Here is a 26,888-nt window from a genome sequence, read left to right as displayed (position 1 = left end):
ATTATAAAAACAACATTTCGGCAAATATTTCATTAATATTATGCATTTCATGCTCTAATATTAAATTAGAAACATCATGGAATAATTGTACTTTTAAAAATATATTTGTCACACCGCACTATTGAAATTATATTTTAAAAAAGGTAAAAAAAACTATGGTGATGAAATGGTGAACAGATAAATGACTAAAATTATATATATATAAAATTACATAAATCCCTTGTACATTTATATAATCTGTAACCTAAAATTGTCAGTTAATACATTAACATAACTACCCATATGTAAAAATAAATCTCTACACTGTAAAAAGTGATAACATGCAATTGTTAATCATGAAGCTGGAATGTTACCGTATGTAGCACATTTTTTATTTACCTGACAAACCACTTTTACAGTGAAAATACTTACATCGTCTTTTGTTATTCAAAATATATCAGCCAATCACTATTAAAAATCTGAGCTGATAGGTGCCTGAGCCGCCACACAAAAAAAAACCCAGTCTTGATGCAAATACATGTTTAAAAATGTCTAAGTTAAAAAAAATTGCCATCAGAGCATACAAACAAGCTCTGGGTTTGACTGAGCTGGAACGCAAGAGCTCATCTCCTCTCTTAATCTCAGCATTCATGTATCCAATTGTCCTAGAACTCCAGGGGAAAAGCCACGCACTACAAATCCCATCATCCATCGCCAAACAAATTTACCTCCTCACAATACCACTCCCAAAAACAGATTTGGCACTCGTGGGTTGTGTGTTTGACCCTGTAGTGTGCATGTTGGTAGAATACACTGAGAGCCAGACTAATTCCTGGAGAGGAAGCCAGGGGAATAAAGAGCCTCTCTGGGATAAATACCTCTGAATTGGGGTTAAACACTGAACTGTGGAGCTAAGGAGTCTCTCTCTCAGTGAAGGCTTTGGGGTTGTATTTACTTTGGCATAGGCATTTCAAATTAATATTTTTTAATTTGTGTGACATAAGCAAAAACCTCAAACCATGAAAAAACTGACATCACATTAATATAACATGTCATAACTGTATTGTAATTTCTCATTAGTTGTGAGAGATACAGTATCAGAACACAAGCTAATTTAAACACAGGCCACCAGCATACATCTGCATTAAAGGGATAGTTCAAATAAAACTTCTGTCATCATTCACTTTGTCTTTCAAAACCCACACACTGCAAAAATATTATTTTAATCAGTTATTTTTTTCAGTAAAAATATCTAAACATCTTTAAAACGTGTTACATTTACAACTATTTTTACTTGCTTTAAACATAAACTTGTAAACATAAACCTTTGGCAACTTTCTTCGGTGGAATGCAAAAGGAATTATTTATAGCAGAATGTTAAATCAGTTTTTTTCTATACAATGAAAGTTAATGGTGACCACTGATGTCAAGAAAGATTTTCAGTAAATAACAACTTAAATTTAGCCTGTTCCTCATACAAAGCATCATATTTTTTTAGGATGCTTTATGGTGCTTTTTTTGTGGTAAAGTTTTTTTCCCTGGTCCCTATCCACATTTGTTGTATGGAAGAGATTAGCTCCAACATACTGATAAACATCTACATCCACAGGAGAAACAAAGTTATAAGGATTTGCAATAGTTTGAAGGGGATTTTTTTTACATGAAATCAAAATTCTGAGCAACACCAAAGGAGATGTTACAGTAGGTAGAATGTTTGAGACTTACAGCCTCAGTCATCATTTACTTTTTTGTGTGGAAAAAAGTTCAATGAAAGTTAATGGTGACTGAGGCTAACATTCTGCCAAACAACTTTTGTGTTTCACAAAAAGAAATTCTCTATTCTATAATCTCAATTTTATTTTATTTTTTTTATGAACTATGCCTTTAAGCTCTTGTCAAACATGTATTGCTATGAATCAAATCTACAGTAACACTTGTATACATTATGTTATGACAGCATATTCATATAATTTTTTTTCTTGTGTGTGTGTGTGTGTGTAAAGAAGAAGAGTTGATGCTTACAGGTACCTGGCTGGTCAGACTGAAGTTGTTGGCAGGGCTGCGTTTCTTGCTGCCAGCGTTGTTGCCTAGGCTACTGTTAGACGCACTGCTGGCTGAGTTCTTTCTCTTTCTTCTCTTGGTCGTGGTCTGTCGAGCGGGCTCTGCTCTCCACCAAACACAAAAACAGGCAGACACACACACACACAGAGCACAAGTATTTATATATAGTGCAAGTGCACACATCCACATTCACAAACACACACATGCCACAAATAAAAACAATACATGCAGACAATGCACACAGATGAAGAAGAAAAAGCACATTAATTTTTTTTTTTATAAAAACATATAAGCACACACAAACACAAATGAGTGATTGCACAGGGACAGACATACAAATTCACCATACTTTGTTTTCTTTGAGAGGTGAAGCATTCAAACATCTCCCAAGACATGCACTAGTAAGAAAAGACCCCTGTTTTTTTATTTGCATAAATGCTCAACAGTGCACACTGCAGGCACTGCAGCCAGCCATGCATAGACATTTATATAATTAATGTTTAAATGCTGTTTACTTACACTAAATAGTATTAACACTTTTTTTAACATGTGTTTTCTAATTCTTATTTTGAGGACAAAGCATTTTCTATGCAGATAATTTATAGTAATGTTCCAAAGTAAAATTGTGAAAATGTTTCTATTTTACAATATTTAATAAGATATTATTCAATATAAATTATATTTCAGCCAAACAGTTTGAGTGAAATGCTAAAAAATAAACTTGAACTTGAGAATTTCTTATTATATGTCCCCCTTTGCTTTAATAACAGCATACATTTGAGCTGTAATAGATTTGTCCAAAAATCTGTCCAGAAATTATAAAAAAAAAAATATTATTCTGAAATCATTTATTACCATGATTAAATTAGATTTAAATCACAAATGATTTATGTAGACTAAATCAGACTTTAACCTCGCTGTACATAATCTGTATCTTTTTAAAATTACCTTTTGGAAAAGTAAGCAAACATAAAATATGTTTCGGTAACACTTTATTTTGATGGTCCCAAGTAGATATTTAACTGACTATAAGTGACTATTTAAGTTTACTATTACAAGATAGTGTCACGATTAACCTGGTGACCACTATAGGCTGCCATGTATATTTATTGTTCCCTGCCTGTCTTGTGTTTTGATTATGGGTTTTGTAGTTCTTGTCATTGTCTTCATTCAAAGTTTCTTGTGATTATTTGTCCCAGGTTTTCCTTGTTTCTTTGTTTACCCCTTGTGTATTTTATCCCTTGGTTTTCCATTTATAGTGGTAATGTTTGTTTTCTTGTTTTCTAATGTTTCCTGTACAAAGAAATGTGAAGGAGGACACGTCTCAGTTGCCTTCGCTTATCTCAATTCGTGCATCTTATCATGTGGCTTGCTGTGCATGACATCGCGGACTATAAGTGACTATTTAACTGACTATAAGTGACTGGCTTTCTATAGCTAGTAAACAGTGTTTCAACAAACATTCAGTAGACTATTCAATAACCTTTATAACAGCAGCAAAATAACAGCTTATCGACTGACTTGCTATAGCTAGTAAACAGTGTTTCAACAAACATTCAGTAGACTTTCAGTAGCCTGTATATAGATCTTTATTTAAGACCTTTTAATGAAATGATGTTCTCAACAATAATGTAAGTAGGTCATTAATAAAGATCTATATACAGGCTACTGAAAGTCTACTGAATGTTTGTTGAAACACTGTTTACTAGCTATAGCAAGTCAGTCGATAAGCTGTTATTTTACTGCTGTTATAAAGGTTATTGATAGTCTACTGAATGTTTGTTGAAACACTGTTTACTAGCTATAGCAAGCCAGTTGATAAGTCACTTATAGTCAGTTAAATATTTACTTAGGACCAACAAAATAAAGTGTTACCTATGTTTGTGACCTTGTGTACCTAAGTGACTAGTGAAATTAGTCCCAATGACTTTCTAAAAAAAATGTATGCTGAGCATTTATGACTCAAACAGAGAAAAAATAATTTCATGGCTTTCCATTTAGACACAGAATTCACTTTCTCTATTAGAAGAGGTTTAATGTACAAGACAGGAAGATTACCTTTTTTGTGATTTGTGGGGAAAATTTCAGTTTTGAAGTTCTGTGGATGTCCAGCTGAAATCATATTCAGAAGCAAGTTTTAGTTTCCATATAAAATACATATAATAGAGACATTTTAAATGCATATTTAGAAACCAGTAGACGTATGCAAATGTAAAATTCAAGACTAAAAAAGCCTTGCTGTATTTTGTGAATCAATTTTATTCTAACATTAAATAGAACATTTCCATAAATGAAAGAAAATCTATTTAAAATCCCTGAGCTAAACATTGTACTAGGATCGTAAAGACTGTTCTGGACAGTAATACACTAATATATTCTATTAATTATAATAAGAGCAAACTAAAATCAGTGATGTCTATTTTAATGACATCTGAACATGAAATGTTTAGAGGTACTTACTAACCACACACAGGGAGATGTTTACACATTATTTTTAGTATTGTAGACAAATTTCACATAATATAGTCAGTAACACTTCACAATAAGGTTCTATTTGTTAACATGAATGTATTAGATATCATGAACTACCACTGAACAATATCATTTTACAGCATTTATGAATTTTTGTTAATGTTCATTTATGAACATATTATTGTTCGTTGTTAGTTCATAATGTACTACCCTAATGTTAACATGTACAACTTTTAATAAAGAAACAATTATTGGTATATGTTGAAATCAACATGAACCAAGAATAATACATGCTGTGTACGTATTATTCATTGTTAGTTTATATTAACTAATGTAACTTCCTACATACAACCTTATTGTAAAGTGTAGTCATATAGTCATATAGAATAATAAACACTCTAGTGGGATCTGCAGTGTTTTGTATTACTTAAGAAATCTTTGTATGTTTGTCCACCCATACACATGCAAAAAAATGTGTGTGTGTGTGTGTGTGTGTGTGTGTGTGTGTGTGGGGGCACTTTTAGGGAATAAAGGCAGAATTCTTTCCTTCCTGTTCTAAACACAAGCACTCTCCAGATTTAAAAAAAAAATAGGGGAAGCACAGCTAATAAGGAAACAACAATTACAGAATATCCAATCCGACTCGGATTGTGAGAAAGCCAATGCTGCAGTCTAACTAAGAGATAGAGCTACACAGGGAGCAGATAGATGATTTGTTGTCTGTCTCATACATGCCATGTTGTTACTGTTTAAATCATACTGTGTATACATCTTTAAATCACTGTTATTGATATGGATGGGAGCCCTTAAGGGACATTACAAGACAGTGTCACGATTAACCTGGTGACCACTATAGGTTGCCATGTATGTTTATTGTTCCCTGCCTGTCTTGTGTTTTGATTATGGGTTTTGTAGTTCTTGTCATTGTCTTCATTCAAAGTTTCTTGTGATTATTTGTCCCAGGTGTTTGTTTTCTTGTTTTCTAATGTTTCCTGTGTTTAAAAAAAATAAAAAAATGAAAGAAATGTGGTGGAGGACAAGTCTCAGTTGCCTTCACTTATCTCAATCCGTGCATCTTATCAGTTGGCTTGCTGTGCATGACATTGCGGAGACTCACAGCATGTGGAGGCTCATGCTACTCTCCGCGATCCATCCACAAATTACCACGTGCCCCATTGAGAGCGAGAACCACCTAATCGAGACCGCGAGGAGATTACCCCATGTGACTCTACTCCCCTAGCAACCAGACCAATTTGGTTGCTTAGGAGACCTGGCTGGAGTCACTCAGCAGCACACATTGGATTCGAACTTGCAACTCCTGGGGTGGTAGTCAATACTCGCTGAGCTACCCAGGCTCCCAGATTTTCCTGATTTTGCTTTGCGTACCTTAATTAAAAGCTGTATTTAGATCTTGAACTTTCGCCTCGCCTCATTGAACATTACAGAACAACTGACCAAGATATGGATCTAGCAGCAGAATTTGGCAAGTTATGTCGGACAGGACTTTCTTTTTATTCATTGGGTTTTTATGCCCTGACGAGCCAGTAGAACTGGAGTGACTCTCATCTCAGTTAAACTTTCTGGACTGGCCTGAATTTTTATGGCAATACAGATTTGTCAGAGATGGGAGAGCTCACATGGAGGGAGTACAAAAATCACTCTGAATAGTCTATACCCTTCATGTGACCATAACATCGTTCTCTTGCCGGAGATAGTTTCAACTTCTGTGGTCCCGGTGGTTCCTCTCACACCAAACGTTGCACCTGGTATGCCCACGCCTACAACAGTCCACGAGCCAACGTCCATGCCTGCCACAGTCCACGAGCCAGCGTAAATACCTGCCATGGTCCATGAGCCAGTGCTTGAAGCCTCGCCCATCCCAGAGCCAGTGCCTGAAGACTCGCCCGTCTCAGAGCCAACACCTGAAGCCTCGCCTGTCCCAGAGCCAGTGCCTGATGCCTCACCCAACCCAGAGCCAGTACCTGAAGCCTCGCCCATCCCATCCCAGAGCCTGAAGCCTTGACAGTCCCAGAGCCAGCTCCTGAAGCCTCGGCCATCCCAGTGCCAGCTTCATCGGCCACAGAGGCCGTACCTACAGCAGTGCTCCCGTCCATCCAGAAGAGGAGGATGAGAAGGGCTCCTGCTTCCCTCTCACTGCCTGTGCTCACAACCACAGAGGTCGTTCCCCTGTCACTGCCTGTACTCACTACCACGGAGGTCGTTCCCGTGTCACTGCCTGTGCTCACTATCACGGAGGTTGTTCCTGTCACTGCCAGTGTTTTACAGCCACGGAGGTCGTTTCCTTGTCACTGCCAGTGTTCCCCAGGAGCTGCCAGCACTCCCGGCCATGGAGACTGTTTCGCAGTTGCTGCCAGCGCTCCTGACCATGGTAGCCATCGACGAGCCTCTCCAGTTCCCCGGGGCTGTCAACGAGCCTGTCCAGTTCCCCGGGGCTGTCGACGAGCCTTTTCAGTTTCCCGAGGCTGTCATTGAGCCTGTCCAGTTCCTTGATGCTGTCGACAAGCCTGTCCAGTTCCCCGAGGCTGTCCAGTCCTTTGAGTCTTCCACGGGTCTGCCCCTCGAGTCGTCCATGGCTCTACCTCTCAAGTCTTCCATTGCTCTGCCCCTTGAGTATTCCATGGCTCTGCCCCTTGAATCCTCAGCTTCCCTGGCCTCTGAGCCCTCTGACTTCCCAGCTGCCTTGCTCCCTAGTGCCATGCTCTCTGAGTCCCCTAGTGCCTTGAACTCTGAGTCCCCTAGTGCTTTGCTCTATGAGTCCCCTAGTGCCTTTATCTCTGAGTCCCCTAGTGCCTTGAACTCTGAGTCCCCTAGTGCTTTGCTCTATGAGTCCCCTAGTGCCTTTATCTCTGAGTCCCCTAGTGCCTTGCTCTCTGAGTCCACTAGTGCCTTGCTCTCTGAGTCCCCTAGTGCCTTGCTCTCTGAGCCTCCAGCTGCTCTGAACTCTGAGTCATCCAAGCCTGATCAGCCCTGGTCTCCTTGGTCTTCTGGCTACTGCCTGATCTTCCCTGGCCTTCTTGGTCTCCGGGCCATCCGCCTGATCAGCCATGGTCTCATTGGTCTTCTGAGCCTTTGCCCCCTGAGCCTCCAGCGGCTCTGCCCCCTGAGCCTCTACCTCCTGTGCATCCGCCCCCTGGGCTTCCGCATTCTGCTCCTCCCATTAACTTTTCTTTTTTTTGGTGTTTATGTGTTAAGGAGCTTCAAGAGCCACTCCTTGGATGGGGGTTCTGCCATGATTACCCTGGCGACCACTAGGGGTTTTCCTGATTTTGCTTTGCATACCTTCATTAAAAGCTGTATTTAGATCTTGAACTTTTGCCTCACCTCATTGAACATTACAGACAGACATACAAAGGTCTAAGTGACATCAAATGGGTGGTATCTGCTGATGTATTTGAATGAAATGATGAACTTTTTTTTGCCGCGAGGACTGAAATATTGTTTATAATCAGTTCTCATTAGATTAGGAAAACTCATGAAGAATCAACCTGATACTTTTATGTAAAGTATGTTTTTTCAAGCTATTAAAATGGCATATTAGCTAATAAAAACAGAACATGAGGGTTACCTCTTACAGCCCAACACTACATCACCTGCCAAATGCAGTGTACAGTACTTACAACACAATAAAACATATTTGGTGTGCTAGTGTACATTTATTGAACATCAGGTGAAATGCTGTATGTCCTGGGCTGTGAAATCCTACACTTTGTATATTGTGGAGTGATTATGTTTTTATATTTGAAAGTCATTCGATTATTATTGATATTGTATTAATATCTTACTTGAAATTATATAATTGTTTTAGGTTTATTTATTCATAAATATTGTATGGCCAGTGTGGGAAAATGATTGGGAACCAATTAAGGTTTAAACAAATGCAAGACTGCCAAAAATATATTTCTTGCAATAAATAATGATCATAATAACTTATTTTGTAAATTTATAAAATTGTCTCGTTGAAGTGAGACAAGTTTTCTAAGTTTTTAGAAAAGATATGTGAAAAAGAGAATTTTCTTAAATGTCACAATCAGACCTGAAACCATCTTGTTTCCATTAGATAAAGCTTGCAAGATGTCATTATTGGTTTTATGTAGATTGCAAGCTAAACATTAGTGAACGCTGTGTTAAAACATTTCCCACTCGTTTTGCCTGAGAGGTCCCAACACAGAGCTAAATTAGAGCCTATTTTCCCCATTTCCGTGATGCTAAACACACACATCTGTAAATATCCACTGCCGTTGAGAGCATTCTGTAATACATGGCCAATGATTTAGTTTTACCTGGAGGGGCCACCATTCTTTGCCACTTCTGAAACAAACAGGTCTTTAGACAGTCTCTTGGGCTGAGGTTGTAGGTCTTGTGTCGAGACATTAGCTCTTGCATTGGCTCCAGTATGACACACAACTAGAAAAAAGTCACAAAAACCAGAACACACAAATTCAGGAGTAAATTTAATAGCATCATTTTCTGCCAAAATTCTACATTTTGGCCATTTAACCTGTTGATACTCATTGACCCAACCCATGGGTTTGACTATACTTTGCTTAAATGAGTTCATATTTACTATAGAGTGTGCTGTTCAAAATTATTCATAATGTTGAGAAATTATACATCTGTATAATTTCTCAACATTATTAACTCTTTCTTTGACTAGACTATATAGTAAATGTGAACTAATTTAAACAAAGTGACATTTAATTGAAAGACCCTGTTTTTGCTCAGCAAGTTTTTTGCCCTGTGTTGACATATTTCCTATTAAAACAGGACGTTTTGGCGAGACATATCGAGTTATTTGCTTCATGCGTTTGCTAATCAGAAGCAAGTGGTGGGAGGGGCATTCTCATTGAAGAAACAATGCAAAATTTGTAATGCTTATATCAGCTAAAAGATCATTTTTTAACTTTAAGTAGTACATGGGCATAACAATGGCTTCAAATCTAATCTACATGAACTAAAAGTCATAATATTCCCATTTTAATTGAATTGGGTCTTTAAACTCTTTACGCAGCGGGTGGTCTGAAATGCACACGGATAAGCACACACACACATACACAAACCATTTACTGCTGACAGGATTGTATCACAACACTGTTGTATTCCCTCACTTCCACAGGTCCAGGGAAACAATCAAAGCAAGGCTATTTCTAGTCTGAATGCTAGGAAACCTACAAACTTCCTTGTCCATCTCGCAGGATAGTGGTCTTGTTGTATCCGAGCAAAGGGTACGTCCTCAGTATGGATCTATTGCTAAACACACTGAGACAAATGCAGTCTTTTTAACTCATGCTAATGAGTCACTTTTACAGTGTGCCAATGATTGTGAGAAATTACCCCGACAGGAGGGAAAATTATCTTGTTTACAGGATTTACAGTGAGAGCTAAAAACCTTGAAGTTGACTCTTCATTACAGTTCAAGTCAGTAAAAAAATATTAATGATTAATTTTCTCAGAGCCCAATGAGAGAACAGTTTTAATACTTTTTGTAAACCCATGGGAATGTATAAGAAAAATAATGCATTGTACATATAGTGTGACATTCAAAAGTCAAGTTAACTTTTTTTTTTCCAAGACCATGACTTTCAATATTAATCTATGAAAGTTATTGCATTTTTAAAACTATGATAATATAAACAAAGACTGATATAATCATAAAACCTTTCAGTATTTATTGTGTGAAAATGATTTCTCTCGATTTCATTTTTTTAAAATTACGACTGTCCCACAGTTGTGGTGTCATTTCCACCACACCAAACAACACTGTCCAAAAAGAACCAGACATTTTATTTAAAAAACATTACATATCTTGTTTTCCACCAGGGGATTCTATTAAACACAAATACAGAAATTGAGATGTGCTGGAAATTACACTGTGTTGCACTTTTTATAAATTTCAGAAGAAATTACTTAAAACGTCATGGTTACCGTTGACAGAATTTGCAGAATGTCCCGCCCCTGGACATACGGGTATAAAGGGAAGCGGGCGTGTTTCTGTCAGTCAGGTTTTTGCACTGAGGAGCCGAGAATAAGGTATGGCCATTTACAGTGGGAGGTCTAGTGTCGTGCAAGGGGGACACAACATCTCGTTCCCTACATCAGGGAACAGAGGTTACAACAGTAACCATGACGTTCCCCTTCTGTCACTCACTCAACGTTATGTCGACTGTAGTGACACAAGGGGTCCCATTTCGCAATGCAGTAGACCATGTTACAAGAACTGCTGACACAGGTGCAAGCAAGCTACTGCTTGCTAGAAGTAACTCTATCGGCCGCACGCAAACCTCCCCAACGCCGCCAGAAAATGTATCATATACAGACCTTAGGTTCCCAGCACCCCTAAGGGGGGAACAGGCGACATGACTATCATGGGAGCAAGCCGGCCAGCCGGGGCATTTTCTCTCTCTATGTTTCTCGTCATAGAGCATACAGCGGCTGGGGCTTAATGCTATCAATTGCGTCGGAGAAGGCGATCTTTGTCGTTCCTGTTCTTTCAGGGGGAAAAGACCCTGCGGAGACCACATCCTGCCCAGACTGGGGGAGGTAACATGTGGCCAATATGTCACATGGGTTGTCAAGCCACATGTGGGAGTGGTGCGGTGGTAGGTTCTACCTGATGAGGGAGGAGCTTTACAAACACAGCGACTGGGGGCAGAAGGACTGCCCAAGGGAGATGTGGGTCCGCCGACAGGGGGAAAATACATCACAGGGAGTTGCCTGAAGAGGGAATTAGGTCACGACCTGTGTCTGCTAGGCCAGGGAGGTAGTCCGCTGAAGCACATAAAGTGCTTCTCAGAACATCTAAAGCTCTGCGCTAAGCACATACCAGACACAGCAACGAAAAGGCTGGATCTGCCTCCTCCCGGGACAGCGTTTTCAGGTTCATGACCTTATCCCTGAAGGGGGTCATAGGAACCTTGGGCATGTAGCCCCGTCGCAGTCTTAGGATGACGTGAGTATCTGCTGGACCAAACTCCAGGCAAGTGTCGCTGACAGAGAACACTTGCAGGTCCCCAACCCTCTTGATGGAAGCTAGCGCTATCAGGAGGGCTGTCTTTAAGGAGTGGGCCTTGAGCTCAACTGAGTCAAGTGGCTCAAAGGGGGATCTCTGAAGGACAGAGAGGACCACTGAGAGATCCCAGGAGGGGAACAGGCTTGGCCGGGGAGGATTCAGCCTCTGGACGCCTCTAAGGAACCTGATAATCAAGTCGAGCTTACCTCAAGGACTTGCCGTCGTGGTGGGCTGCGATAGCGGCTACATACACCTTCAAGGTGGAGGGGGACAGCCTCTCCTCCAACCTCTCTTACAGAAATGAAAGCACTGACCGAACTGCGCATCTCTGCGGATCTTCAGACTGGGAAGAGCGGGCAGTCGCTGAGTCGCTGCTGACTCCAAAGGAGGAGATGGCGTGCGAGTTGTGACATATGACGAGAGCGCACACCGCCTTGACGATTTATGTATGCTAACGTTGTGGTGCTGTCTGAACGGATCAAGACATGCTTGCCTCGGATCAGCGGGAGAAACCTCCACAGGGCAAGGAATAGAGCCAGCAACTCTAGACAGTTGATGTGCCAATGCAGCTGTGGCCCTATCCAGGAGCCAGAAGCTGCGTGTCCATTGCATATGGCGCACAAACCCCGTTGAGAGGCATCTGTGGTGACCATGACACGTCTGGACACCTGCTGTAGGGGGACTCTCCTCAGGTCTGTCCAAGTGTTGAAAGTCTGACGGCAGGTGTGATTAACACACGGTAGGTGCCGTGGTGCCATGCTCATCTCGGGACTCGAGTCTGAAGCCAGTGCTGAAGCGGTCTCATATGCATCAACCTGAGCGGCGCGACCGTGGCCGAGGATCCCATATGCCCCAAGAGCCTCTGGAACTGTTTTAGAGAAACCGCCGTGCCGGGTTTGAAGAGAGCGAGGCACCTGAGCACTGATTGTGCCTGCTCGTTCGTGAGGCATGCTGTCATTGAGACTGAGTCTAACTCCATGCCAAGAAAAGAGATGCTCTGAACTGAGGCTAGCTTGCTCTTTTCCCACTTGACCTGAAGCCCTAGACGGCTTAGGTGCCTGAGCCCCTGGTCCCTGTGAGCGCATAGTAACTCTCAAGAGTGAGCTAGAATGAGCCAGTCATTGAGGTAGTTGAGTATGCGGATGCCCACTTCCCGTAGCGGGGCAAGGGCTGCATCTGCGATCTTTGTGAAGACTAGAGGGGACAGGAACAGGCTTAAAGGGAGGACCTTGTACTGATACGCCTGGCCGTCAAACGCAAACCATAGAAAGGGTCGGTGTCAAGGCAAGATGGAGACATGGAAGTACACGTCCTTCAGGTCTACCGCCGCAAACCATTCTTGATGCCGAACTCAGGTTAAAATCTGTTTCTGCGTGAGCATTTTCAATAGGAGTTTGTGTAAAGCCCTGTGTAAAACTCGCAAGTCCAAGATTGGCCACAATCCACCACCTTTTTTGGGTATGATGAAGTATGGGCTGTAGAAACCCTTCTTCATCTTAGCTGGAGGGACAGGCTCTATCGTGTCCTTGAGTAGCAGAGTTGTAATCTCTGCCCGTAAGGCGCTGGCGTTTTCAACAGCGCATTGAGGTGGAGCGAATGCCACTGAAACGAGGCGGGAGCCTGGTGAATTGAATCACATAGCCGAGTCGGATGGTCCTGGCCAGCCAACGTGATGGGTTTGATAGTGAATGCCATGCATCCAAGCTCCAAGCGAGGGGCAATAGAGGGATTATTGTTTGTTGACATACCGGGTGGGGCTTCGCAGCGGGGGGGAGCAGGTAATAACGTGTCGGGAGGCAAAAGCGCGTCCCGAGGCTTGGGTGCAGAGAAAAGACTCAAAGCACTTACCTTGCTCCACGCACCCGGCAAGGGGCGTGTTAGAGACTGAAGAAGGAAAAAGATTTTCCTCCCGGCCCTCCACTGGGGGTTGGAGTGATTTTGATACCAGCTCCGGAGCGAATATCTGACTGCCCGGGTCTTACGTCTCAGGAGTGCTTAGGAGCTTTCCGGGTCCTAGAGGGGGTCCTGGAGACGGAGGGCATACACTGCTTGCGAGGCGCACGACGCCATCCCCAAATTGCATCCATTGCCAGCCGGATCGTCCTCAATCCTGTGGGAAGAAGGAGCGACGCGGGGGGTGGCTGAAGTGGCATTCACCTTGAGAAATGAAAGCCACGACCGCAACGCTGCCATGATCATGTTCTCGCAATGTGTACACGAACCATCCACAAATGCTGCCTCAGTGTGATCGCTACCCAGGCACACAAAGCAGCATCTATGACCGTCAGTTCTGGAGAGATATCGACTGCATCCAGGAACTACACAGAGGTGGAAGGGCATCTTTAAAAAGACGCATGATCAACGCCTGCTGTGTATTGCTGTTTTGTGAGTGAAAAACTCTTTTAGAGGGGAAAATACGCTTTTAGAAGTAAGCACTCTTTTCGACAGAAGCGCTGTCGAAGCGCCAAGCGGCGTGGACTGCACAGTGTGCAGACAAGGAGAAAGCCGCTGGTAACGTACCGTAGATCCAACATCAGTGCTCTGCCAACAGAGGTGAGTGGAAAAGTAGTAAACTTCAGCTTGCAGCTGCACAACCGCACGCCTGCTTCCCTTTATATCCATATGTCCGGGGGTGGGACATGCAAATTTCATCTGCCAATTTCTCTTTGATCTTTTCTCAAGTTCAGAGGTATGTGAGGCTCTCAAGAAAGACCCCTTGTGCTACATTCGCTACAATGACGAGTGAGTGACAGAAGGGTAACTTCACTGTTGAGCATTGTTAGCAGACAAAAAAAATTAACATGTATTAGACTTTTCTTTCTAGAAGTCCACAGTGCTAAACGTGGCTAAAGTTGAAGAAACAATCATATATAATATAATAAGCATTGTGATTTGAGTGAAAAGTTGAATTGAAAAATAAAAATGAATTTCAGAATTTCTTATTGGTTTTATTCTTATTAGTATCCATGTTTAAATTGAATCCCAAATGTTCAATATGGACTCATGGTACATCTCTGACTTCCCTATCAAAACTGTAGGTCTGTTTTGGGAAGTCTGGTCATGTGCAGTGATGTGAAGTATACAGAGTACAAAACCTTCTGTCCTGTCGAATGGTATAAAAATTGGGTGTGGAGTTGGCTGAGGGCACACAGACTCACTGTTACAAGAGATGTACCTAATCCAAATTTAATTCACAATTCGGCTTAAACTGCGCTGCTGCATTTTAACCCTGAATCTATATGCGAGGCTGTGTTTAATTGTGGAATAACAACTGAGAAAAATTCACACAGAAGGAGAAAAACTGTGGTTTCGTAAACCATGAAAGGGCTTTTTTTTCACTATAAACAAGTTTGCGTTTCCCTGTGCTCGGGCTCAGTGCTGAGACCAACAATGCTGCACCTAAACCGGGAACGTTCATTAATGCTATGCTAATTCTCTCTATCCAATTCACTTTTATTCTCGTTCTTGTTTTCCCATTTGCAAAACAGAGCTGTCACTCACGTTAAAATGATGAGATTAAAAAAAGCCACCAGGAAGCCAGCTAATAAATTCAGAGCATTTGAAGACACACGCACGCACACACACACACACACACACACACACACACACGCTGGATTGGAAACACCAAAATCCAAATAACATCTCCAAAATGTGCATTAAAAAAGAATGTGGTCGCTTGAGGCAGATACATTTTTTATTCGATAAGAAGACATGCGCATAAACTATGATGGAAACTTCCTATAGAATATATTTGGGAATATAGATGTGCATCTAAAAAGTCATGTGACTTTGCTTCAAAAGCCATGTGAATACATAATTCGCTCAGAAAATATCATCAATATCACAACATAACATCTCAAATGTTGCTCTGGTTATCCTGTCTGAAGCACTTTAGCTCCCAGACATAAGGCATCTACCACTGAACGCTAGCCAACATGAAGTTCGCCAGAGCATTTTGTCTGTGCTCTCTAGACCACAAATAGGAATTTATTACATTCAGTAAAAGAGCCACAGTGGCTTCAACTTCCATCTAATTTCTGTTTGCACCAATTTCCCCAAAATTGTTTTTGAGATGTTCAGATTTTTTTGCATGAATTAAATTCAAAACTTAGATAGAAACATGACTACTGTCATCAGTTGTGTTCTGTTTACCCTGAGGTAGTTGAGAGTGAAGTTGGTCAGTCCCATGCGGGTGATGTTCTTTGAGAGCTGCTCCAGGACTTGAGGGTCTTGGGCCTGAATGAGGGACAAATAGAGGAACTTCATCACTTAATACAACAAGAAAATAATGCAGTAATTTTCACAGTTACTGACTGAAACTCAGCAGGATATTATTGACTGGAGTCATGTTTCATTGAACAGACCAAGGACACATATTTTGGATTTCTGGTGGGGGACTGGTCCCTGTAGCTCAACTGGTAGAGCATGATGCTAGCAACATCAAGGTCATGGATTCAATTCCCAAGGAGCACATTCTGATAAAATGTATAGCTTGAATGTGTTGTCATTCACTTTGAATGAAAGAATTCAAATGTTTAAATAGCCAAATGTACAGTATGAAATGATATAACATTTGAAAAACCCATATCAATCAACCGTTAATCTAAATTTTGGTTTTAAAGATGCACTCAGTAACTTTTGTCGATGTGTCATCTTGGACTTACACTGACACCTAGTGGCTTGGATGCAGCATCATTTAAAATAAATCATTTTCTGTTTCAGGTGCCATTTTAGAAATGTTTTATTCACAGTCAGCCACAATTATTTAATCAATGAGTGAAAGTGTCACAGGATGGAACTTGAGATTAAGTGAGTAGTATTTGGCTGGTTATGTGATTCTAACATGGCAGCCCCCCTGTGTAGAGAGAACTGGTGGTTGGACAAATTGAATGCAGCCATAATCCCGGGTATGCAGCTCCGTTATAAGAAGTGCCTGATGTAGTTTTGATCCAGTGTGCACAAATACAAGCCCAGCAATGCTAAATGTGTTGATTTTCACCTTCTGATGTTATTGGCTTATTAATTTGTGGCAATAAATTTTAATATGAGTCAATATGATTCCGTATGATAATAATATTAATGAACATAAAAACGACTAACAGAGTTGTATGAAGCAAGTATCGGGTGCTCTTATTATTTTTAATAATACTTGCATTGCAGGATATATCTGTCACAGTTTGTTTCCACTGTATTCAAGGACTCTTATTTTGAAGTTTTCCCCAGCACTATGTTTCCCAGAATCCACTGCTCCAATCACTTCATTGTTATCCCCACCTGTATCCCATTCCCTCATTAGTGTCCATGTGTATATAAACGCTCTAGTTTTTTTCATGTTTTGGCAGTCCTTGAATTGTAAAGTTAGAATAGTAATGTTTGATGTTGATGTTAATGTTTGAATGGCTACGTTTGTTCCACTCCAGCGTTTGTTTCTACTTCAGCAAATGCACTACTCCAGTGTTTATTATTAAAATTTGAAAGATTCTACTCCTGCATCTCCTCTCTTCCACTGCTTGGGCACCAAACGTTACAATATCATAATGTATTTTTAAATGAGTTTGTAAATGGACTTAAATTTCCATAAACCCATAGTAGAGTAGACATCTGGATTCGAACATTCCGTAAAGTGTAAATGTAAAGTGAAGCATGCGAGTGACTGGACAAGTGAGGCTTAGTTTTTTGTTGATCACGTGATTCTCTAAAATCAATACATGCTCTGATACAGGGCTAAATTGAAAATTGTGCTGCGTACTCCATACAGGTTTGAAGTTTGTGTCAAACGTTATGTCACTAGAGGTAGGAGGGAGTGTGGCAGGGGCAGAACGTTCAGTTCTGACTCTATATTCTGATTGGATAAGCCAAAAAGCAGTTGTAAAATAGCCAATCTAGTCTCATAGAATTAACGTTTATATTACAAAATCTTTGCAAACTGACTTTTACGTGCTGAATTCGACTTTTCGTCACTATGGAGCAATAACAACTGTACATTTTATTCACTTTCACACAAATCACAACAGTTGTTTATGACTTTATAAACACTTATTTTTTGCACTGTTACTCACACACTTGCTATATTATGATATTGAAACACGTTTACTATAACGCATCATTTAAAATCAGTACTGTATACATTATTATTATATACACTTATTTCCATGTGATTAGCTTCCGTGGGAGCTCACCTCATAGAGTGTTGGACTTTGGTCTTAGAAGAACGTGGCTCGAGACCAGTCAAGCACACAAGCTGACATGTGAGACTAGAGTGTCAAAGAAGCAACACAAGGTAACTTCAGAAAATATGCTTTTCATTTCGCATTTTGGTTTTGGACACAATCGGTGAGGTTTAGGCATTGTTTAAAGGTAAGAATGTCTGTTTTGTGTCAACCTCTCATTTGATTTTAGCTCACTATTGTTGAGGTTTATGTTAAAGCTTAAGGGTAGTGAAGTACATTTTTAGCCAAAGTCTTTTTAGCAAGTCAGTCCACTTGGCTGCCATCTTTGGAATGCTCCCGGGCAGCTATTATGTAAACAATCAGCATACAAGTGCAGCTTCTCTCTACTTGAATGAGGAAAGACCGAAATCTCCAAAACGGTTGGTTAAGATTATGATCAAAAACATATTTCAAATAAGCAGTAAAATCTGACAACATAAATTGTGCTTCTTTACCTCAGCTTAGGCTAAAAACGCATGGACGTTCTCTACATGATTGACAGGCGATGTCTGTATCTAAAAGGTGATTGGTTCTTTCATCTTAAAAACCTAGTCTAATTATGATACAATTTTACACGCTTTTGGTGCCTACCGCTGGACATTTCACTGGGATACTGCAGGCAAAAGTGCAATAAGACACGTCATTTTGTTTTGCAAAAATATTGCCACAGTCATGTAATTTTCCTGAAAATAGCCAATATATGCACACGTGATGGAACTGAGTTTAATTCTTTATTAATGCGGCGAGTTGCGATGTTGCTCAATAAACATAAAAACGTCATCATCCTTCTGAAGTGTATGTGTAATGTAAAGCAGTTCTGCCCATTAATAGCCCTGCAAATACATCTACCACAGTATGAACTGCAAAATAAATAACAAAATCTCTAAATGACACATTTGTACCATTGCCTGGTAAATACCATATTACCAACCAACTCCCTCCATTGAACAATGCGATATAAGAGGCCAAGAATAGAGTGATATCAAACTCACTTGAGAGTGATATCAAACTCACGTGCATGGCGAGAATGCTTCGAGGGATGAGTTCTCGATACTGTCTGATGTTGAAGTGCCACGTCTTGATCCTCATCAGGTCGTCAAAGGCAAACTCCAGAATCAATCTGCCCTCCGTACACACCTGAGAATGGACAGACATTCAGAAATCTATGATCTCTTGAAATACTATGGCCTGTTGACATGTCTTCTGTGCTAAATGCAGGTTTCCCACACTTTTTGGCCAATCAATTTCCATGACCAGTCATTTGTAACTCCAGGATAAGGATTTTTTTAGAACATTTCATGTATCAGTTCAACCAATTTATTGCAAAGAACAATTCAAGAGTAATTCACTGAAAAATCATGGACATCGCCATATCTTGTGAGCCAGTTTTAGTCTACACAAGAGCATTAACTATCCAATGTTTTCAAACAGAGCATAGCTAGAACATGTATATTCATTATATCAGTTTCCATGATTTTAAAATATTGTATTAATTCCCAAACCCGGAAAAAACACTTTTTAATATTCCCTGATATTTCCACATTATACTTGAAAGTTGGAACTCTGTAAATATCTCACTCACTTCACATAAAAAAAATTTCTCATAGTGGCAGCGGTCACAGAATGCATCAGCCCAATGCAGGTGGGATTTATGCACTGTATACAGTCAGTTGACATAAAATGTAGCTTTGAAGTTTTGAGTTTTGTAGACATTTCCAAATGAAAGGTGTTCATGTTGTATTGCTGAACCGAAGACCAGTGAAATGGAAATTCTTGAGATGAGCTTACCAACACAACCAAAAAATGCTGAATACATGCAGTGGTCATAAACCATAACCAAATATGGTAAAAAAAAAAAAAGGATTAGAAAAACATTTAGTTGAATTTAGAGCTGCACTACTCGTAGCCCCAATGTTCTGTTGCTGGGGAAACCGAATGATGAGGAGGAGGAGGAAGGGAGGGAGAGAAAGGGGAATTGGGGTGGGGGGGTGAAGCGTCAGCTGATTAGTTGGCATGGCAACGACAAAGATGTAATCCCGCCAGAGCCACTCTAATCAATGCCCTAAGCACAGATGGTCTCTGGAGAATCAACAACGAAAGAGGCTGGCAGGAGAGAGCTCAGCACCATCACATGACCACACTCGTTCTCATTCTCTCACTCTCGCCACACTTTCGTATCGCTATGTTTCTCCTGATCTCTGAATGTTTTTCTTTGTGTGTCTTATCACTTGTTCAGAACTATCACTCAGCACGAAACATTCTGGGGAAGAAGCAAAGTGAAAATGAATGCATCTCTCTTTTCCTCTTCTTTCATCGTGGTAAAGGAACTCTGTCTGAGTGTGTGTTTTTTTATTTCAACAGGTCCAGACATCCATTCATGAACTAAAGTTCATGAATGAAATGTTCTTCATTTCTGTTTTGTAGATGACTACAAAATATCGTCAGTTATAATATTTTAAACCAGTGATTTTTACCTGAGTTTACCTCAGGACCCACATTTTATATTGGGCAACAGTTGACAACCAACACATTTTCAAAATGCTACTTTGTGGGGGCCCAGGTAGCTCAGCAAGTAAAGACGCTGACTACCACCCTGGGAGTTGCAAGTTTGAATCCAGGGTGCTGAGTGACTCCAGGTCTCCTAAGCAACCAAATTGACCTGGTTGCAAGGGAGGGTAGAGTCACATATGCTGTGCATGGTTGCCTCAGAAAATAGCGTGAAGCCTCCACATGCGCTATGTTTCCACGGTAAAGCACTAAACAAGCCATGTGATAAGATGCGCAGATTGACGGTCTCAGATGCGGAGGCAACTAAGATTCACCCTCCGCCAACCAGATTGAGGCGAGACATAACGCCACCATGAGGACTTGGAGTGCAGGGAAAAAAGGGGAAAAATTTTTACTTTTATGTTTGTTTGTTTTTTGCAGAAGATTGCCTCGATGTACGTGTTGGCATTTGTCTAACTTGACTAGAGTCTACCGAGTGAATGATGAATTTGTAATAAAATACTGTATTTTGACTGGATGCAAGATGTCAACTAAAAACGATATGGGAAGCATCTTCTACTCCCTTTAAAAAGTTTAACAAACCAATTTATTTTACCATTCTAACTTCGCACAATTACATGGTTAGCTGCATTTTATTATTTGCATTCAGCAATAGAGAATGATTGAATGAATGTAATAGACTATGGCTTTGAATACATACTGTATTACTTGCTTTTATAAGAATACACAAAGTACAGTAAGAGTAGAGCTCAATTTTTGTAATCGGTTGTTGAAAGAATAGTTGGTGAGTCATGGCATACACTCATATAATTTCTTCCTGAATTGCATGCCGCATGTTTACTATAGCTTCTACCATCAGCAGTGAGGGATACACATGTGATAAATGTAAATAATTAGTCATGCTGATGGAGAAGATAAATGAGTATGAGACACGCATCCGAATGCAAGTGGAGGTCAGTGAGAAAGAGAAGCCGGTAGATGCGGGTAGTACAGCGAGCAACACACACACTTTGGTTCCAGATGTAGAGCCCCCACAGGAGGGAATTTGGGTGATGTATTGGTGGCATACTTGCTCAGCAAAATGACACCACTCTCCCATTCCTGTTAGGATTCTAACATGACTTCAATTGATTCTCCCAACTCAGTGATGCACCCACTGAGAATCACGTTGAAAGAGCCTTAATAATTGGTGATTCTATTGTAAGGAACGTGGAAATAGAGACTCCAGCCACTACTGTTAAATGCTTTTAAGGGGCTCGGGCATCTGGCATCAGATCAAATTTACAAGTGCTGGCTAATTCTAAATGTAGAATTTCTAAAATTGTTATTCATGTCGGCACTAACGATGTCCTGCTTCGCCATTCAGAGATCATTAAAATAATGTTAAAGAGGTGTGTGAACTTGCAACTATGTCAGACAATGTAATGTGCTCTGGCCACTTCCCTGCTTATCGTTGTGACAAGGTTTATAGTAGATTAGTGTCACTGAACGGCTGGATGTTTATGTAGTCTATGGAGAAAAGCATAGGATTTATAGACAATTGGAAGAGTTTCTGGGGTAGAGCTGACCTCTTTAGAGATGGACTCCATCCCTCTAGAGAAGGCGGCACTCTCCTCTCAAGTAATTTGGCTTATGGTCTTAATAGTGATAGTATTTTACTCATTGGGGCCCAGGTCAGGAAGCAGACAAACTGGTTAATCCAAACATATGCTAGCTGCCTTGAGACGTAACACAGGTCACACAAACTACAACACAAAGATACTGTATCACCTAGATATCATATAGATACTGTGTCTGTTCCCGAACTACCAAACACAAACACCTCACTAAATCATTTAAAAAAAATGTTTTTTAGATGAACATCATAGGAAGGTAAGGGTACTAAACATTAGATCACTTTCTACCAAACCACAAATTGTAAATTAATTATTACAGATCATAGTTTGTATGTGCTCTGCTTGACTGAAACCTGGATTAAACCAGATGAATACATTAGTTTAAATGAATCTACTCCCTCAGGCTATTGTTATAAACATAAGCCTCACCTGAAGGGTCAAGGAAGAGGTGTTGCTACAATTTACAATTAAGTTTTTGGTGTTACTCAGAGGACAGGATATAAGTCTTTTGAACTAATAATGCTTATTGTGACACCATCTGATATAAATAAATCTCGGTCATCTTTTGCCTTTGCAACAGTATACAGATCACCCGGGCCGTACTCAGATTTCCTTGGTGAATTTGCAATTTATTTGTCAGATTTAGTTGTTAATGTAGATAGAGCTTTAATTGTTGGTGACTTCAACATTCACATAGATAATGTAAATAACACATTGTGATTAGCATTTATCGATATTCTCAACTCTCTTGGGAGTCAGACAAAATGTGACAGGATCAACTCATCGCCATAATCATACGCTAGATTACATTTTGTCATGAAGAGTTGATGTTGATACAATAGAAATTCTTCCACAGAGCGATGACATCTCAGATCATTACCTTGTCTCTTGTTTGCTGCGATCAGATAATGTCACTCAATCTACACCATGTTATCATTCAGGTAGAACTATCCTTTCGAACACTACAGATAGCTTCACTAATAATTTTCCAGAATTGTCTCACATACTCAGTAAGCCAAAAAGTCTAGAAGAACTTGATGTAATAACAGAAAATATGAATACAGTTTTCTCTAGCACTCTTGATATTGTAGCCCCACTTCAATTAAAGGAAATTCAAGAAAAAATGCCATGCACCATGGTAAAATAGTAATGTCTTCATGAATTTCTTTACTAATAAAATTTAAATAATCAGAAATAAAATTGGAACTATGCAATCAACTGTCACAGCACCTCAGAAAACAGTGTCTCATTAATTTCCTCACGAGCGACTTCAATCCTTCTCTGTCGAGCTAACATAACTTAAAAAAGCCACAACATTATGTTAGATCAAACTCTTATTAATATTATTAACTCCTCGCTATCCTTAGGACATGTCCCAAGAAACTTTAAAATGGCAGCTATCAAACCTCTTATTAAGAAGCCACATCTTGATCCTGGAGAATTGGCTAATTACAGAACGATTTCAAATCTACCATTTATGTCGAAAATACTAGAAAAGGTAGAGTCCTCTCAACTATGTTCATTTCTACAGAGTAATGGCATATATGAACAATTAAAGTCAGGATTTAGGCCCCATCACAGTACAGAGACTGCACTTATCAGCATTATCTTAGTGCTGCCTTCAACACGATAGATCACAACATTCTCTTGAATAGGCTGGAGAATTATGTTGCCATTAGTGGACTTGCATAAGCATGGTTTAGGTCCTATTTATCAGACCACTACCACTTTGTATATGTAAAAATGTAATTGTCAAATCAAACAAAATTTGGAGTGCCACTGGGATCAGTTTTAGGGCCTCTGCTTTTATCCTTATACATGCTTCCCCTGGGAGATTTGATCAGGAATCATGCAATAAGTTTCCACTTCCAACAATACCCAACTTTATATTTCTTCTAAACCCAATGAAAATTCACAATTCTCCAAATTAGCAGTGTATCAATGAAATGAAAGATTGGATGGCCAGACATTTCCTTCTACTCAATTCCGACAAAACAGAGGTTCTAATTATTGTACCAAAAACCTCTAAAAATAAGCAGTTAAAATATAATTTGACTCTTGATGGATGTACTGCTATGTCGTCTTCTACACCGAAGAAATTATGTGTTATATTTGATACCCATCTGCCCTTTGAAAATCTAATTTCCAAAGTTTGTAGAACAGTATTCTTCCACCTCAGTAGTACTGCTAAGTTACGACACATGCTCTCTGTTGCTGATGCCGAAAAACTAATTCATACATTCATGACCTCAAGACTAGATTATTGTAATGCATTACTGGGAGGAGCAAGTTCAATAAATAAACTTCAATTGGTTCAAAATGCAGCTGCCACAATGCTGAGTAGAACCAAGAAACATGATAATATTAGCCCTGTTTTATCATCGTTACATTGGCTAACTGTTAAATTTTGTATTAATTTAAAAATTCTGTTAGCTACATACAAAGCTTTGAACTGTCTAGCTCCATAGTACAGTACTTAAGTGACCTTCTGACACACTATATTCCATCACGTTCATTACAATCACGAAATTCTGGCATGTTACCTAGAATATCAAATTCCACAAAAGGAGGTAGATAATTTTCCTATTTGTCTCCTAAACTATGGAATCATCTCCCTAACACTGTTTGGGATGCAGACACAATCACTCGGTTTAAGTCTAGACTAAATATCATCTATTTAGCCAGGCATATACCTAATTTATCCATCAACTCACAATTAGGCTGCTTTAGTTAGGTCTGCCGGAACCAGAAACATCTATAAATCTGCATAAAATTGAATGGCATCAACACTAATTTTATTATATTTGTTTCCATGTCTCAACCTGGGGATTTATATCTCGAGGTTACCAGAGCCAGCCAGATCCAGCTACGTTCCTGCTTGGTGTCAGAATCCACTGCTATGTGTCTCTGAGTGATGACAACTAAATGCAGCTGGTGCTAGCCAGACATCACTTCAGTCTTTTACAATGGACTTCAAATGATGAACCGATGCAACTCCAATTGTAAGACATCGGATACTTCATAGGCCACTGCCTGAACCTTGGATTTAGGATGGACCCCACCGAACCTTACCGAAATGTACTGCCAGTTGAACTGCGATGCACATCACTGATCTCTGCCTGCATCACCTTTGTCTATTGATGGACTGCACTCTTGAAATGGAATATATAGACTATAATTGAATTGCCAACAAAAGCCTTCATCAGCCAACTAACAAAGGACAATGCATCTATGTGAATTTCTTCAGTTAATCCAGGATGGACTTCAAAGACATTAATCTTACAGTTCATACAAAATCTTTTTTTTTAAACACTGGACCTTAACACTTACTAAGTTTACACATTTTAAACCACGACTTGCACTGCACAAAAATAAATAAAACTGGCATTATATTCATGTTGTTTAGCCACAGGGGATCTGGCCCCCACATTGAGCCTGGTTTCTCCCAAGGTTATTTTTCTCCATTAACCAACATCTAATGGAGTTCTGTGTTCCTTGCCACAGCCACCTTCAGCTTGCTCACTGGGGTTCTAAATACAATTATTACTTATTTAATTATTACATTTTTATGCACAATTTACAATTATATTTAATCAAACTACACAATGTTCTCTCTAAGACTTTATAGACATTACAGTTTCATTTTTTTAAATGCATGATTTTTCTGTAAAGCTGCTTTGAAAGGAAGTGTGTTGTGAAAAGTGCTATACAAATTAAAATGACTTGACTTGACATGGGCTCTTCTATGGATTAGAGTGGATTAGTCCATATCAGTGGGTGAAAATAATCTAAAGTGCTCGACGGACAAGGTGGAAACATAAAATATGTTGATAACATACTGTAAGATGGTGATGCTATTAGTGGTTCAAATGGCCTCTACTGAGGGATAAACCCTTGTACTAAAAGAAATATGTCAACAGTCATAAGGTCAAAGGGCAGTGTCCCTTATAAATGATACTGTAAACCCTGTTGGTCTGGATTAGATCAATTGCTACTCTATACGTAACAGGTAAAACTGTTATAATTGATGCATAACAAATGTTCTTGACTTGTACATTTGTCTTCCCTTTGAAATGTATGTGGAATGCTTGAATGTGTTGGAACTTGTTTAATTTTGCCACAGTTAATTTGTACTATTATTTATGAATTTTGCTCTAGTGTCCTTTTTTTAGTTTCTTCCGACAATACTGAAATTAAAAAAAGACGCAACATACCTCACCAAGTTTTTGTATGACTTTTTTTTCTTCTAATTGACTGTTTACAGGGCTTATCACAATAAACTTAAGAACCAAAGGAAACAGTTTCAAACAGACTCCTTGAAGTCTGAAATGATAATGTAATGCGCAAAAGGCACACAATAAAAAAACATCCCTGTTTGTTTGTTGACAACCAGAAAAATGTTGTTCTTTATTTGTGTAACCTTATCATTAATTTAATGTCTAAATTAAATTTTTCTTCATTCCTTCCTGTGACAAATGCGTTATGCAAATGAGCAGTGATGCGACTACCAATGGAAGTACAGACAGTGATCTGTTGCCTAATTCAGTTGGATACTGCAGTCGAGTAGGAATTCCTCCTAGCAACCAACATCTCAGCAACTTGGTGACCTACAACTATTTAATCACTGTCAGTGTCACACTGTTTCATAACCAGCTGATTGCTGTTATTGTGTTGCAATGGTCGCTATCACTAATTTCGACTGATATCTGCAACTCTCATTGAAAACGAATTACTTCTGGTTGCTTTGTGCTACAAATTGCTGTTGGTGTGAAAGCCCCTTAAGGATGAAGCCAATTAGTGTTTTAAGTTTTTAAGGAAGAAAGAAAAAGAGAAAGAACAGCAACGTCATGGTTACTGTTGTAACCTCCGTTCCCTGATGTAGGGAACGAGACGTTGTGTCGAATGTAGTGGCACAAGGGGTCTTTCTTGAGAGCCTCGCGCACCTCTGAACTTGAGAAAAGGCCAATGAGAAATTGGCAGACAGAATTTGCATGTCCCGCCCCCGGACATATGGGT

At 39.8% G+C, this 26,888-nt stretch overlaps 1 protein-coding gene across 2 annotated transcripts in view; it reads right to left on the bottom strand.

Annotated features, from left to right (window-relative positions):
* ldb2a (LIM domain binding 2a) overlaps window positions 1-26,888 on the bottom strand; it is a 109,177-nt gene that overhangs the window by 11,810 nt on the left and 70,479 nt on the right. The window contains exons 4-8 of one of the 2 annotated variants that reach the window (XM_052149542.1): window positions 18,763-18,885; window positions 15,692-15,775; window positions 8,814-8,937; window positions 4,099-4,152; window positions 2,002-2,141 (exon numbers count right to left, since the gene is read on the bottom strand). In XM_052149542.1, coding sequence (XP_052005502.1) covers window positions 2,002-2,141; window positions 4,099-4,152; window positions 8,814-8,937; window positions 15,692-15,775; window positions 18,763-18,885 — 525 coding nt within the window. The remainder of the gene's footprint in view (window positions 1-2,001; window positions 2,142-4,098; window positions 4,153-8,813; window positions 8,938-15,691; window positions 15,776-18,762; window positions 18,886-26,888) is intronic. The other variant, XM_052149543.1, reaches the window with a different exon arrangement.

This window comes from Xyrauchen texanus, chromosome 19, assembly GCF_025860055.1.
Source record: "Xyrauchen texanus isolate HMW12.3.18 chromosome 19, RBS_HiC_50CHRs, whole genome shotgun sequence".
NCBI lineage: Eukaryota > Metazoa > Chordata > Actinopteri > Cypriniformes > Catostomidae > Xyrauchen > Xyrauchen texanus.
Note: the sequence above shows the minus strand (reverse complement) of the source record. Positions and strands in the feature narration are given on the sequence as shown.